This window comes from Salvelinus fontinalis, chromosome 36 (genome assembly GCF_029448725.1).
Source record: "Salvelinus fontinalis isolate EN_2023a chromosome 36, ASM2944872v1, whole genome shotgun sequence".
NCBI classification, from domain to species: Eukaryota; Metazoa; Chordata; class Actinopteri; order Salmoniformes; family Salmonidae; genus Salvelinus; species Salvelinus fontinalis.
This window is the reverse complement of record NC_074700.1, coordinates 5,100,012-5,114,651: the sequence shown is the minus strand read 5'-3', so window position 1 is coordinate 5,114,651 and position 14,640 is coordinate 5,100,012. Positions and strand designations below refer to the sequence as shown.

The 14,640-nt window shown below is 44.4% G+C and overlaps 1 protein-coding gene across 2 annotated transcripts in view; it reads left to right on the top strand.

The window, feature by feature from the left end:
• LOC129835065 (actin-binding LIM protein 2-like) overlaps positions 1–14,286 on the top strand; it is an 82,800-nt gene extending 68,514 nt beyond the window's left edge. The window contains exons 19-22 of one of the 2 annotated variants that reach the window (XM_055900415.1): positions 2,078–2,144; positions 2,748–2,755; positions 2,939–3,019; positions 10,518–14,286. In XM_055900415.1, coding sequence (XP_055756390.1) covers positions 2,078–2,144; positions 2,748–2,755; positions 2,939–3,019; positions 10,518–10,631 — 270 coding nt within the window. In that variant the 3' untranslated portion in view covers positions 10,632–14,286. Of the gene's footprint in view, positions 1–2,077; positions 2,285–2,747; positions 2,756–2,938; positions 3,020–10,517 lie in introns of those variants that run through there. The other variant, XM_055900414.1, reaches the window with a different exon arrangement.
• The last annotated feature ends 354 nt before the right edge of the window (positions 14,287–14,640 follow it).

Sequence of the window (14,640 nt, the reverse complement as noted above, 5' to 3'; positions counted from 1 at the left end):
TGCTCCACTTCCAAGTGCCAACAAGGGAGTGGGGGGGATGTTGTTTAGGCCTCTCTGAATCTGGAGGAGGGGAGGGGAGGGGGGGGGGGGACTTGGCAGGGGGACAGTCAGTTCTATCCTGGGCAGGCGTTTGATTCGGACTTGGCCGTCTTTCAGACAGCTCAAGAGTTCCGTGAGGTACTGGAAAACTCGCTCGTAAAATGGAAATGAGGTGTGCCTGTCGCCATACCAACGGGCTTAGCCAAGCGCGCTAAAGATTAGAGCTCCGTTAAAGACAGATCAGTGATTGGTCTGTCGGGCCTCGCTCAGCTCGCCCGCTCATTAAACAAGGTGGCGCACTGATTGCTGTGCGGAGGAGGTGCCAGCTGGGCGAAGTGATTAGTTTAACCACCAGGTGGTAGTGTTTAGTAAATGTTCATCGCCTTTTCTGTCACCTAGCGGGTGGGGGTGAGTTATGGCCAAAGGACAATGAAGTTCATGTCAAAAAGAGGCTATATTCTGCTGCGTATCAATAGTTGAACTGGCTTCCTTTCCGTGTGCCTTCTCCTCCCTCACTGATCTAGCAGCCGTATGATAGGGGAAAGCAACAGATGTAAACCTATCCAGTCTTTTGCGGTATCCACTGTACTCAAGGGAAGGAGACAAGGAAAGGAAGCCATTTCAGTGTATTGACACACAGCCCTTGACTTATCAACACAGGAAGGCTTGGTGTTTTTCTATCTTCCACAGAGCTCTTTTGGACTGGGGAATCATGTTTTACAGCTTTCCTATCAGATTCCACGTAGGCCTATCACTCGTAACCACTCCCTCCACAGATACTGGGCCGCAGCAGAAAACGTGTATTTAGTCTAACCTTAAGGATGTGTTATTGCTGCTTATATTTGCTTGTTGATGGATGGTGGTTGGCCAGACAAGAGGGGTGAAATAGCTGAAAGGCTGACTTTAGGAGGGAATGTGAAATGGGGACCGTATCAGACCCCAGTAGCGTGCTACACTGTAGACATGGCTGTTACAGTTCCTGTGGCAGTTGAGACAGAGAGACGATGTATGGCTATGGAGAGATGTTGCATTTATTTACTGAGAATGGAGCAGTTGTTATTCTGAATGTCTGTTGTTTTTTCTCTCTCTCTCTCTTTCTTTCTTTCTTTCTCTCTCTCTCTCTCTCTCTCTCTCTCTCTCTCTCTCTCTCTCTCTTTCTCTTTCTCTTTCTCTTTCTCTCTCTCTCTTTCTTTATATCTCTCTCTCTCTTTCTCTCTCTCTCTCTCTTTCTCTCTCTCTCTCTCTCTCTCTCTCTCTCTCTCTCTCTCTCTCTCTCTCTTTCTCTTTCTCTTTCTCTTTCTCTCTCTTTATCTCTCTCTCTCTCTCTCTCTCTCATTCTCTCTCTCACTCTCTCTCATTCTCTCTGTCTCTCTCGCTCTATCTCTTTCTTTCTATCTCTCTCTTTCTCTCTCTCTCTTTCTCTTTCCCTGTCTTTCTATTTCTCTCTATCTCTTTCTATCTCTCTCGCTCCCACACTGAGAAATCCATCACATGTTTAAACCCCAGAGATCCAGTTAGAATGAGACTGAAGCCGGAACCAAACCAGAAAGAATGCACTCAGCTACAGTAGCTAACCCAGTTCCCCCTCAACTCCCTCAATGCATGGTAGCCTTTCTCCAACCAGGTTAGACTCTACAGTCAGATTGCAGTTGTGAGAGTGTGGGGGTAACCTCTCTTGGATTGTAGCTGCCTTTCAAAAAGTGACATCTTTGTGTATCGTTTGTGTGCAATCTATCCTCAAACCAATGAGAGTAGGAAAGGAGAGAACGACTAGGCTTCTCTTTGTAACTGTACAGTACATATATTATGTATGACAATGTACAGTATGGTCTGGAAACTGTCAAATATGTCTGGATCCATTTAGGTGTTTTGACCTTGTCTGTTTTTAGTCTAAACACACTGTGTGTGTTTGTGTGTGTGTGTGTGTGTGTGTGTGTGTGTGTGTGTGTGTGTGTGTGTGTGTGTGTGTGTGTGTGTGTGTGTGTGTGTGTGTGTGTGTGTGTGTGTGTGCGTGCGTGCGTGCGTGTGTCCTCCCTAGGAGGTTGCCGACCATGCTGAGGATGAGCCAGACCAGCAGGACTCCCACAGCTGGGGAGGAATGAGAGGTAGGACCTAGATCGCGAATACTAGATCTGCTAGTTCATTGCTGCCAATATTGGAAAAAGGGCGGATCTGATAGGATCTATTAGCAGATCTACGATGTAATAATGTTGCAGCTGCACTTTTAATGGGAAGCGGTTCAGGTGGACGAGCTTTCGCTCAAGGGGGCTAAAGCCACATGCCTTCACCATCTGAGTCACATCAGTGTGTGTGTGTGTGTGACGTACAGAGTTGTCTGCCTCAGCGTGCTCTTGCTATTCCTCAGCCAAAGACAGGCAGCACACACAGTGCCATGCTCGTAAATACTTTGTTTAAAAGTGTGTGTGTGTGTGTGTGTGCGCGTGCTTGTGTCAGCGGGAGGAAGTTGGTACCAGGCTTTTTTAAAGCCTTTGACGTGCTGGGCTGGAACGCAATATCTAAGTTATACAAATAATCACCTTCATTTGCACAATTCTGTGATTTTCTTTGTGCTGTAATTTACTTGCCTGCTCTATTATTGGTAGTGTTCGTTATTGGCCTCTGAAATACTAACACAGTCATTAATCTGACATATTATTCTCTCTCTCCCTCTTTTCCTCCCTCCTTCCCTCCCTTTTGCGCTCCTCTAGAGTACAAGGTAAGGTTCCGTCAATTGTTGCCAGCGTTTCACATCATATTAGTTTGATGGATTTGGCATATATACTGTAGTTAGATGTCTTTGGCTTCATCTTGGTAGATTACATTAGCACTCTACCCAGGATGACTGTAGTGTTAAATAGCTGACCGTGTGTGTGTCTCTGTGTGTGTGTGTGTGTTCCAGGTGTACCCCTATGAGGTGCTGGCTGTGACTCACAGGGTGAGGGTGAAGCTACCCAGAGATGTGGACCGTACCAGACTGGAGGTGAGAGTCTATCATATCGCTCCCTCTTTCTTTCTTTCTTTCTTTCTTTCTTTCTTTCTTTCTTTCTTTCTTTCTTCCTTCTTTCTCTCTTTCTCTCTTTCTCTCTGCCTCTGTCTTACTCTCCCTCTATGTCCTGTGAGGCTCCAGTCTCCAGTCGAGTCAATTCTTTGGTGAACTTGCGGTATGGAAACGCTCCCAGCATCCTACATGGAGACTCTTATAATCTCTTATAATCAGCATGTCCCCTCTCAACCAGTCTATGACCTCTCTACGAACTCCCTACGAACCTTTAACGAAGGCTCCCGCTCTCGGGGAATCTCTCTCCCTGAAGAGTGGGAACGTCAGTATTCCCGAGGTGTGACTGACGCAGGAGGTTGCTCTCTGCGGTCGGGAATGCCGACCTCCGGGCTGGGTTTGGAGTCGGTGAGGTTGGGATGGTGTGTCGGAAGTCGGGAAGCTTGGATTCCAGACTCTGTTTTTCCCACCATTACTCTAGCCTTGACCCTATGTGGCTGGGTTGTGGCTGGCCTGCTCTGCATTTGACTGTTTGTTCAATTAAGGGCCATATGACTATGGTCGGTTGGTGAGCCAAGGGTTGGAGACACGCTCTCCTAAGTCCTAAAGTGCGACTTTTTTAGAGGTACTCTAAAATATGTACGCCGATCAAAAATATAAACGCAACTTTTAAAGTGCTGGTCCCATGTTTCTTGAGCTGAAATAAAAGATCCCAGATGCACAAAAAGCTTATTTCTCTATATTTTTTGGTAGAAATATGTTTACATCGCTGTTAGTGAGTATTTCTCCAAGATATTCCATCCACCTGGCATGTGTGGCATATCAACAAGCTGATTAAACAGCACGATCATTACACAGGTGCACCTTGTGCTGGGGGCAATAAAAGGCCACTATAAAATGTGCAGTTTTGCCACACAACACAATGCCACAGATGCTTCAAGTTTTGAGGGAGCGTGCAATTGGCATGCTGACTGCAGGAATGTCCACCATAGCTGTTGCCAGAGAATGAAATGTTAATATATGGCTCCAACATCGTTTTAGAGAATTTAGCAGTACATCCGACCGGCCTCACAACCGCAGACCACGTGTAACCACGCCAGCCCAGGACCTCCACATCCGGCTTCTTCACCTGCGGGATCGTCAGAGGGGGGAGGAAGAGTATTTCTGTCTGTAATAAAGCCCTTTTGTGGGGAAAAAAAACTCATTCTGATTGGCTGGACCTGGTTCCCCAGTGGGTCGGCCTGGTTCCCAAGTGGGTGGGCCTATGCCCTCCCAGGCCTACCCATGGCTGCACCCCTGGCCAGTCATGTGAAATCCATAGATTAGGGCTCATTTATTTATTTGAATGGACTGGTTTCCTTCTATGAACTGTAACTCAGCAAAATCTTTGAAATTGTTGCATGTTGCGTTTATATTTTCGTTCAGCATACTTTACATATGACAAGTCTAATACAATTTCAGACAGAACAACAATTAATCACCTCCAAATACCCATAAGCATGATATTTGTTCATTTTGTACACTACGAGCAAGTTATTTCATAATACACGTTTAGCCATAGTTCTCGTCCAGAGTTAGTTCTCGTCCAGAAGTAATACTGCCATCCACTATGTGGACGCCACAGGAGGTTGGTGGCACTTTAATTGGGGAGGACGGGCTCGTGGTAATAGCTGGAGCGGAATTGGTGGAATGGTATCAAACGCATCAAACACATGGTTTCCAGGTGTTAGATGCCATTATATCCTCTTCGTTCCGGCCGTTATTATGAGCCGTCCTCCTCTCAGCAGCCTCCTGTGATGGATACAGTACTGTTGGTCAGGGTCATTGCTCCTGGGGTTACTGGCCGTCCTTTCACTAGCCCAGCATTCCTCAGGCCCTCTCTCTCTCTCTCTCTATCTCTCTCTCTCTATCTTTCTCTCTCTCTCTCTCTCTTTCTCTCTCTCTCTCTCTCACTGTCTCTCTCTCTTTCTCTCTCTCTCTCTCTCTTTGTCTCTCCCTCTCTCTCTCTCTGTCTCTCTCTCTCTCTCTTTCTCTCTCTCTCTCTCTCTCTCTCTCTCTCTCTCTCTCTCTCTTTCTCTCTCTCTCTCTCTCTCTCTCTCTCTCTTCTCTCTCTCTCTCTCTCTTCTCTCTCTCTCTCTCTCTCTCTCTCTCTCTCTCTCTCTCTCTCTCTCTCTCTCTCTCTCTCTCTCTCTCTCTCTCTCTCTCTCTCTCTCTCTCTCTCTCTCTCTCTCTCATATCATATCATATCATATCATATCATACCGTAGATAACAGTTCCAGGCCCATGTCTCAGTGCTCTTAAGTATACTCAGGCAGAGTTATTGCCATAAACCTTTGAATTGTGTTTTTCCTACCATTTTCCATATTCATTTGCAATGTGGTTCAGTGGGAGAAGTCAGACCCTTTTTGTTCTAACCCTGTCTCTGTGTGTGACGTACACAAGGCTCCAGATCTGTCTGCCTCAGCATATGTGTGTGTGATTATCCCCCCCCCCACCCCCACCCTTACAAATGCACACTGGACCCACTCCCACCACATTGTTCCAATGCTGTGAGGGTTGGGTTGTGGTAACGTTATCATGGTATTGTCTGAGTGTATGTGCGCTGTTGGCTGGGGCAGACGGGTTACTCCTCTAGCCTCACACTGAGTTATGGACTGCTGATTTATCATGCTGTTTATCTCCCCCTACGCATTCGCCCTGTGTGTGTGTGTGTGTGTGTGTTGGTCTCATTTCAGTGGGTTTAGAATATCTCTACTTGTCTGTGAGTGTGTATGCACTTACTGTATGTGCCACTGTCCACAAATCACATACGTCCTCTTATATGTGTCAGGCTATGGGTGTGTGTTTGTGTGCGTGCGCGTGTGTGTGAGTGCATGTGTGTGAGACGGAGTGACTGTTTTCAGATGATAAGTCATCATCTCTCGGGGGGAAGCAACATTATCCAGGCAGTAAAGTTTTTATCTCAAACTGGTGATTTCATTTTTCACTCACACAAACCCCATCTGTGTGTGTAATACCACGTAGAGCCAGGCCCACAAACACACACACACACGCACACGCACACACACACGCACATGCATACGCACACACGCACACAAATACGCACACACACACGCACACAAAAACACACACACACACGCACACAAACACACACACACACACGCACACGAACACACACACACACACACAAAGATGTATGCAAATCTGCTGTGGAATACAATTAAACCCACCACGAGATCACACTGTGTTTTGCAGTATGTGTGTGTGTGCGCGTGCGTGCGTGTGTCGATGTTTACCAGCAGTACAGACACCCCAGGGGTTTCCCCGTACACAGACAGACAGACAAAGACAGATGCTTCTATTATGTGGATGGTTGTGATTACCAAGAGTTATTAAGTCATTCGTTCTATGCTCAGAACCACCGGTGAGACTAACAATGCATGTGGAGATTATTGCTAGACATAAAGGGTCTAATGCAACACCACAACAATGAGTTCCAAATACAGATGCCCTGAGTTGCTTTTGATGACGTAATTGAATGGAGACACCGAGGCTGCACTGATCCTACATCAGTTGTTATCTTAACCACAGTATTAGCTACAGTATTTCCCCAAGGCCCTGTCGGTAGTCTAGGTATGGTTTTCGATTTATAGTAAGCGTCCGCCTCTGATTCCAAAGGTTGTTAGTTTGAATCCAGCGATAGAAAGTTGTTTTTGAGGGTTCGAGTCCAGGCTCTGTCGCAGCCGGGCCGTGACCGGGAGACCCAGCGTCGCCCGGGTCAGGGGAGGGTTTGGTCGAAAGGGATACCCTTGTCCCATCGCGCACTAGCGACTCCTGTGGCGGGCCGGGCGCAGTGCATGCTGACACAGTGTTTCCTCCGACACATTGGTGCGGCTGGCTTCTGGGTTAAGAGGGCATTGTGTCAAGAAGCAGTGTGGCTTGGCTGGGTCGTGTTTCGGAGGATGCACGGCTCTCGACCTTCGCTTCCCCTGAGTCTGTACGGAAGTTGCAGCGATGAGACAAGACTGTAACTACCAATTGGATACCATGAAATTTGGGAGAAAACGGGGGGGGAAAAAAAGAAAAGCTATTTGTTTTTGAGATTTTTGTTTTAAGCCTATCCCACAATTTAACCCTTACCTTAAGGCATTAACCTTAAGTTAATGACTAACCTTAAGATTTTGGAGTTAATACCTAAACTTAACCCTAACCTAAACTTAATCTTCAACACTTAGAAATGTGACATTTGTAACAAATTCAAAATTTGACGTTTGAGAAACATGGATGAACGTCTAATTCTGACGTGAGACTGTGAGAGCTAGTTGCTGTGTGTGTTATACCTCATAGAGCTAGGTCCACAAACACATGTACACACACACACACACACACACAAAGATTTATGCAAATCTGCTGTGGAATACCATTAAACCCACCATGAGATCACACTGTGTTTTGCAGTATGTGCGTGCGTGTATGTGTGTCGATATTTACCAGCGGGACAGACACACAGACACCCCAGTGGTTTCCCCGTACACAGACAGACAGACAAAGTCAGATGCCTGTATTATGTAGATGGAGGGTTGTGATTACTAAGAGTAATAAAATGGCAAATAGAAATTCAATATGGATGGTGTTAAGAGATAGATGGGAGAGGTTGAATGGAGCTGAAGGTTGGGAATAATAACAACGAATAACAACAAGATGACTAATGTCAAACACACTGTGTCCGTAAAACGTACACTACCGTTCAAAAGGTTGGGGTCACTTAGAAATGTCCTTGTTTTTGAAAGAAAAGCACATTTTGTCCAACAAAATAACATCAAATTGATCAGAAATACGGGGTAGACATTGTTAATGTTCGTAAATGACTATTGTAGCTGGAAACGGCAGATTTCTCATGGAATATCTACATAGGCGTATAGAGGCCCATTATCATTAACCATCACTCCTGTGTTCCAATGGCACGTTGTGTTAGCTAATCAAAGTTGATCATTTTAAAAGGCTAATTGATCATTAGAAAACCCTTTTGCAATTACGTTAGCACAGCTGAAAACTATTGTTCTGATTAAATAAACAATAGTCTGAAGATCTCGTACAACGCTGTGTGCCCTTCACAGAACAGCGCAAACTGGCTCTAACCAGAATGGAAAGAGGAGTGGGAGGCCCCAGTGCACAACTGAGCAAGAGGACAAGTACATTAGAGTGTCTAGTTTGAGAAACAGACACCTCACAAGTCCTCAACTGGCAGCTTCATTATTAAATAGTACCCGCAAAACACCAGTCTCAACGTCAACAGTGAAGAGGCGAATCCGGGATGCTGGCCTTCTAGTAAGGTGTGTGTACCATGTTGCATTCATCGGATGTGATGCCAGCGGTGTCTTGCCCAGATTCCTCCCTTCTCCGCTGGAGATGCCTGGTCGTTATGGAAACTAGTTGATTGACCGTCACACGATGTCAGCCCGATTCTATACTGAACAAAAATATAAACATAATATGCAACAATTTCAAAGATTTACAGTTCATGGAAGGAAATCAGTCAATTTAAATAAATAAATTAGGCCCTAATCTACAGATTTCACATGACTGGGCAGATGATCAGCCATGAGTGGGCCTTTGACGGCATAGGCCCACCCACTGGGGAGCCAGGCCCAGCCAATCAGAAGGAGTTTTTCCCCCACATACAGACAGAACTACTCCTCAGCACCCCAGATCCCCCTTCTCAGACGATCCCGCAGATGAAAAGCTGAATGTGGAGGTCCTGGGCTGGCGTGGTTTCACGTTGTCTGCAGTAGTGAGGCCAGTTCCATGTACTGCCAAATTCTCTAAAAACGACTTTGGTAGAGAAATAAACATTAAATTATCTGGCAACAGCACTGTTGGACATTCCTGCAGTCAGCGTGCCAACTGCACGCTCCCTCAAAACTGTGGAGACATCTGTGGCATTGTGTTGTGGGACACAACTGCACATTTTCAGAGTGGCCTTTTATTGTCCCCCCAGCACAAGGTGCACCTGTGTAATGATCATGCTGTTTAATCAGCTTCTTGATATGCCACACCTGCCAGGTGGATGGCTTATCTTGTCAAAGGAGAAATGCTCTCTAACAGCGATGTAAACAAAAATGTGCGCCACATTTGAGAGAAAAAATGATTTTTGTGCTCATGGAACATTTCTTGGATCTTTTATTTCAGCTCGTGGAGATTTTTTTATTTATTCCATCGTATACTTTTGACATTTTGGGAGGTTATAGTATTTGTAATGGGAGCCAGACAGGGGATAGACAGGGTTGTTGTTTGGAAAAGGTTCTGAGGCATGCGATTTGATTTGGTGTGTTAAATCTTTCGATGAAGAACCAGTGGCCAATGACATTCTCATGCTGAACACATGGATGCCTGGTAGAATGAGGTTCTTTGGTAAAGAAAGTTGCGCAAGATGTGTAAGTGTCTATTTGGACCAGGATAACGTAAGTATGATAAGCTTATGTTAAGCATTATACAGCACTTATCTACCAATACATTTAAAGGTTGTAAGCAGGTTGTAAGCACAGCTTAAGAGGATGAAGCTCCTGGCCCAGCCAGCCCTTTCGGCCTCAATCTTAGGGGTTAGTGTGTGCCATCTCTCCATCTGTGGTCACCCCAGACATAGTGTGTCCAAGTCAGGCGCCCAGCTGCTCCCTTGGGTTGTTTACATTTAACTAGGCAAGTCAGTTAAGAACAAATTATTATTTTCAATGACAGCCTAGGAACAGTGGGTTAACTGCCTTGTTCAGTGGGCAGAACGACAGATTTTTACCTGGTCAGCTCAGGGATTCAATCTTGCAACCTTTCAGTTACTAGTCCAACACTCTAACCACTAGGCTACCTGCCGCCCCTAAGGAGTGGGTTAGGAGTGGGTTAGGAGTGAGGTGTGGTGGGGGAGCCATGTTACACAGGCGCATCTCTCTGTCTCTCTGTCTCTCTCTCTCTCTCTCTCTCTCTCTCTGTCTCTCTCTCTCTCTCTCTCTCTTTGTCTCTCTCTCTCTCTCTCTCTCTCAGTTACATTCAATTCAATGGGATTTATTAGCATGGGAAACATATGTTTACATCTCTCTGTGTATGTGTGTGAGAGAGGGGTGTTGTTACAGGGGCTGAGTGAGTCGACTGCACTCAAGTGCACTTCACAGGACATGGAATCCTGCACTTAAACAGATGGCTAAATGCACTGTCAGTGGTTGATACTGAAGCTGCTGGCACATTTATGTCAGTTTTGATTGTGTGCCCTGATAAAAGTGAACTCTGTATTTGATAGTATCTCTCTCTCTCTCTCGCCTCTTTTTCTCTCTCTCTCTCACCACTCTTTCTCTTGCCTCTCTTTCTTACTTTCTTTCTTTCTCTCTCTCTCTGTCTGTGTGTGTCTCATATTCCCACTATTTTGCTTCCACAGATTGTCGGTCTTGTCATTCAAATGAATATAAACATATTGTCTTGTATTTTTCTCTCTTCCAGAGACACCTCACCCCAGGAGACTTCCAGCATGTGTTCGGGATGACCCTGGATCAGTTTGACCGCATGGCCCTGTGGAAGAAGAACGACATGAAAAAGAAGGCACGCCTTTTCTAAAGCCGAAGTGACTGTAACAGGGAGAAAAATAACATCTCGAGGCTACAACGTCTGTCCAGTCTGGAAGAAAGGAAATCAGAAAAAAAACCCATCAGAAATCATCTATATATGCACCGCCATACTACGTTACACCTGCAAAACATAATCTCTGCCAGAATAAGGAAGGGGGAGACATTTTCACGATGTCGCCCGTGACCGGCATCCAACGTTGAGGCAATGTTTGTCACATATAGCTTTTGTATGCGTTGTGGTCTGAATGTTATTTTTATAACCTTTTTGGGGAGGTGGGGGGAGATGCATTTGCATGGCCCGTGACACCGCTCCTCCTCTTCCCCTCTCCCCGCCTCTATGTGAGTTCTGCATCCCCCGCCCCCTTCCTCCGCAAAAAGAGAAATAGCAGCTTTTCTAAAATCCTTGTGCAGGCTTTTTTCTCTTTGTCTCTGTTTCTTACTGGTTTAACGTGTGCCTCTTTTACTGTCTTTATCTGGACTTGGAACAATATCTCTCGCTCTTTTTTAAAATCTGTTTCGTTTTCCCCCTCTTATCGTTCCTGCTATCTGTTTTTCTTACCCTCTCTAAGGTCTCTCTCTCTCACTTGATCTTTCCTTATCTACCATGTCTCATTTAAGGTCTCTCTCTCTCTCTCTCATCCCCCCCTCTCTCTCTTTCTCTCTCTTTCTCTTACCACCTCACCTCTCCTCTTCTCTCCGTCTTTTTCCATCTCCTTTTCTTTCTTTCTTTCTTTCTTTCTTTCTTTCTTTCTTTCTTTCTTTCTTTCTTTCTTTCTTTCTCTATCCTCCCTTTCCCCGCTGTAGCCTGTGCTAGCCTCTAACTCACCACGACTCACAGTCTCATATCTGAACAACAGATGTATCATTTTACAGCAGTGGAGGTTAAGATAGGAAAAGTTTATCTTCTCCTTTTTTAAGTGGGCAGTTTGTTTGATAGCCATGCCAGGATTTGTTGACAGAGGGCTGTATCTTACACACGCCACTCGTAAATCAGTGAAGATGGGAGTGTTGGGGTTGGATCGGAGCCAACAGCATGAATCATGGGTAAAAACCGTACCATAGGCCCCACTGATACCCATAGCAGATGTATAGAGCATCAGGTTCTTTCAAGTCATGTTGTCAAACACTGCCTTGCCAGACACTTTTACGTGAATCCCTTCCCATCAATAACCCTACATTATTTTTATAAGCTATTTTTTGACTCCTGGATGGCTGTCATCCATTTTGTGGAAGTTTTCAGATGTGAGAATCATGGTGTTATGACACCTTTATCATCTGCTCCCCCCTCATTGTCCTCACACTATCTAACACAGGCCTGCAGCAGCACTTGAGCATAACAAGTTAAGTCTTGCTTAAATTAATTAATAATGACATATTGTGCTATCTATCTGTACCTTCTGTGATAGAGAATTAACCCTTTTCTATGTTTGTTGTTTGTAAATCCTTTTGGCATCCACTGCCATATATGTAGTGGAAAAACGTATATTGGCTTTGCTAAGTCTCCAGAAACTCAAACAATAATTCAACCATAAGTGGTATACAATGTACATGTGGCATACAGCGTACATAGATTTGTCTCAGAGTTTGTTATGCAAGCCATGGTATATATTGCCTCTAGGGCATGCATGCATATGAGAGATTGTTGAGGTCATCTACAATGGAAATGTATGAAAATGTTTGTAAAAACATTCTCTCTGTGTGCTTGCTTTCTCAATTTTGATCATTTTGGTCCCTCATTTTGGTTAATTATTTTACACACATTTTGTAACACAACTTTTGTCCAATGAAAAGCCCAATTCAGATGCCTTTGTTTGGTATGTATTTATAGACATTTTAAAGGGAGGATGAGGATGGTATCTTTAAAAAGAATGGTTATAGGGAAGGTGTATTGGAAAATATATACTCAATATAAATGAAAAACACAGTCAATCTGAATAAATATTAAATCAGAGTTTTGCTCCGTCTGTGAGTAGAACGTTAACTGTTGTCATCAAAGCTCATGTCTCCTGATCTCTAACGTCAATCTGAAATGAAAGCGCTTTATCGAAATCAAATCAAATGTATTTATAACAGCCATTTTGCGTCCGTAGATGTCACAAAGTGGTGATACAGAAACAATGGAGTCGGCAACGTATTAAAGTGCTCGAGTGTGCCTCGTCGAATGTGAACGCCGATCGTGTCGCAAAATGACATTGTCAAATCTAATGTCTGCTTATACCGAATGATCATTTATGCAGTTTGGAAGAATGATATGTGTACGGACGTGTGTAAGTTATGTCAAATTATCCTTTTTGGTTTGTGGATCACTGTTACGACGTCATTGTAACGTTGAAAGAAGGTTGGTGTAACGTTATCAATGGTGAGGAGGGCTTTCCCAGAACAGAGATCACAATGGAGGGCTAGTTGGGAAAGACTGTGTTTGTTTTTGTGTTTGAACAGCTGTGGAAACAGTAGTGTAAGCGGAGAGGCAGAAACTAAGGAACGCACATCCAGGTCTGAGCTCTGAACTTGCCCTTAGGCACACATAGATCTGGGATCAGATTCCATTCTCCTAATCCTAACCTTAACTATTAGGGAGGAAATGCTAAATGTATCTTAGTTCAGTCAGTGTCTACACTTAGAAAAAAGGCTTCCAAAAGGGTTCTTCGGCTGTCCCCGTAGGATAACCTTTTTTGGTTCCAGGTAGAACTCATTTGTCGTTTGGGTTCCATGTACTCATCTGAAACCAACAAGGGTTTTTCAAAGGGTTTCTCCTATGGGGACAGCCAAAGAATCCTTTTAGGTTCCTGATAGCAGTGTAGGGCCAAGTGCTTTCTGTTTTGCTCAAGGGTCAGGCCAGATCAGCAGAGCTCAGATAGCCCAGATACACACCAGGCCAGATTGCACAACCAGAGCCCCGTTCATCCTCTCTTTAGACAAACAGGCCTCCCACTCAGAGGAATCAGCTGCGTGTCTCTCTTACATCAAGGTCAACACAGTGTTGGATTCACAACTTTATTTACGCTTTCGATACAGGAAATGAGAAGGAGCTGACCAATAGACGCAATTGTTTTGCTTCCGATTGATTTTGAGACGTAATAACATATCGTCAATGTGTGCCTTCTGTTTTTGCTTGTTTGATTGTAATGGAAGCCAGATATTTATGAATATCCTATGTATGCAGGTATATGTCCATCGCCCCACCATAGTCACAGAGACGTGTGTTACCATGTTTGTTATCGAATGTCCGGTGAAAATAAGTCTGCCTCACTGCATTAACCCGAATGTTATGGAATGATTAGTCTTTATCGAAAATGTTGTTCCTTTAACCGAATGGCTGGGCTTAACTCGACGCCGTCTCTGTAGCACACAATTAGAGTTATGCTGACATTGCCGTTATGCAATATGACGCTGTTAAAATGAATTTGGTTCTGTCATAATCTATTGTTTTGCACTGTGTAACCAACGGATACCATATGCTGTGATGTGATGTAGTTTTAAGGCTCTGTGGAGGATGACGAGAGGATGAGAATATGGGTTAATATTATTCTAATGCTGTAACTAAGCCTTTTGTTTAGCTTTTAGCTTTTGTTCTAATTTGGCTTCTCTGGTTTGCAAGAAATACCGAGGTCCATCTTTAAATAAATGTTTCATTCGGTACCGTTTCTTTTGACGTGTGCTGTGTTTTGATGGTAACTCAACTGGTCAGAACCTTGACTGTTTGGATAGTTGCTTGAGCAGTCAGTGAAAAAAACTCTTTTGTGTTATTCTCAGACAAACTGAGATGTCTCAGTGGTACCTATCGAACGAGAGGAACTGACTTTGTGTACACGACGGTCTCTTCTGGTGTGAGGAACGTTTGTTCCGGACACAACATACATCCTTATTCGGTTAATATCAGGGCTCTCCAACCCTGTTCCTAATCTAGCGTACCTGATTCTAATAATTAGCTAGTTGATATGTTGAATCAGGTTAGTTACGACTGGAGTTGCAGGGAAAAACTACAGTAGGGTAGCTCT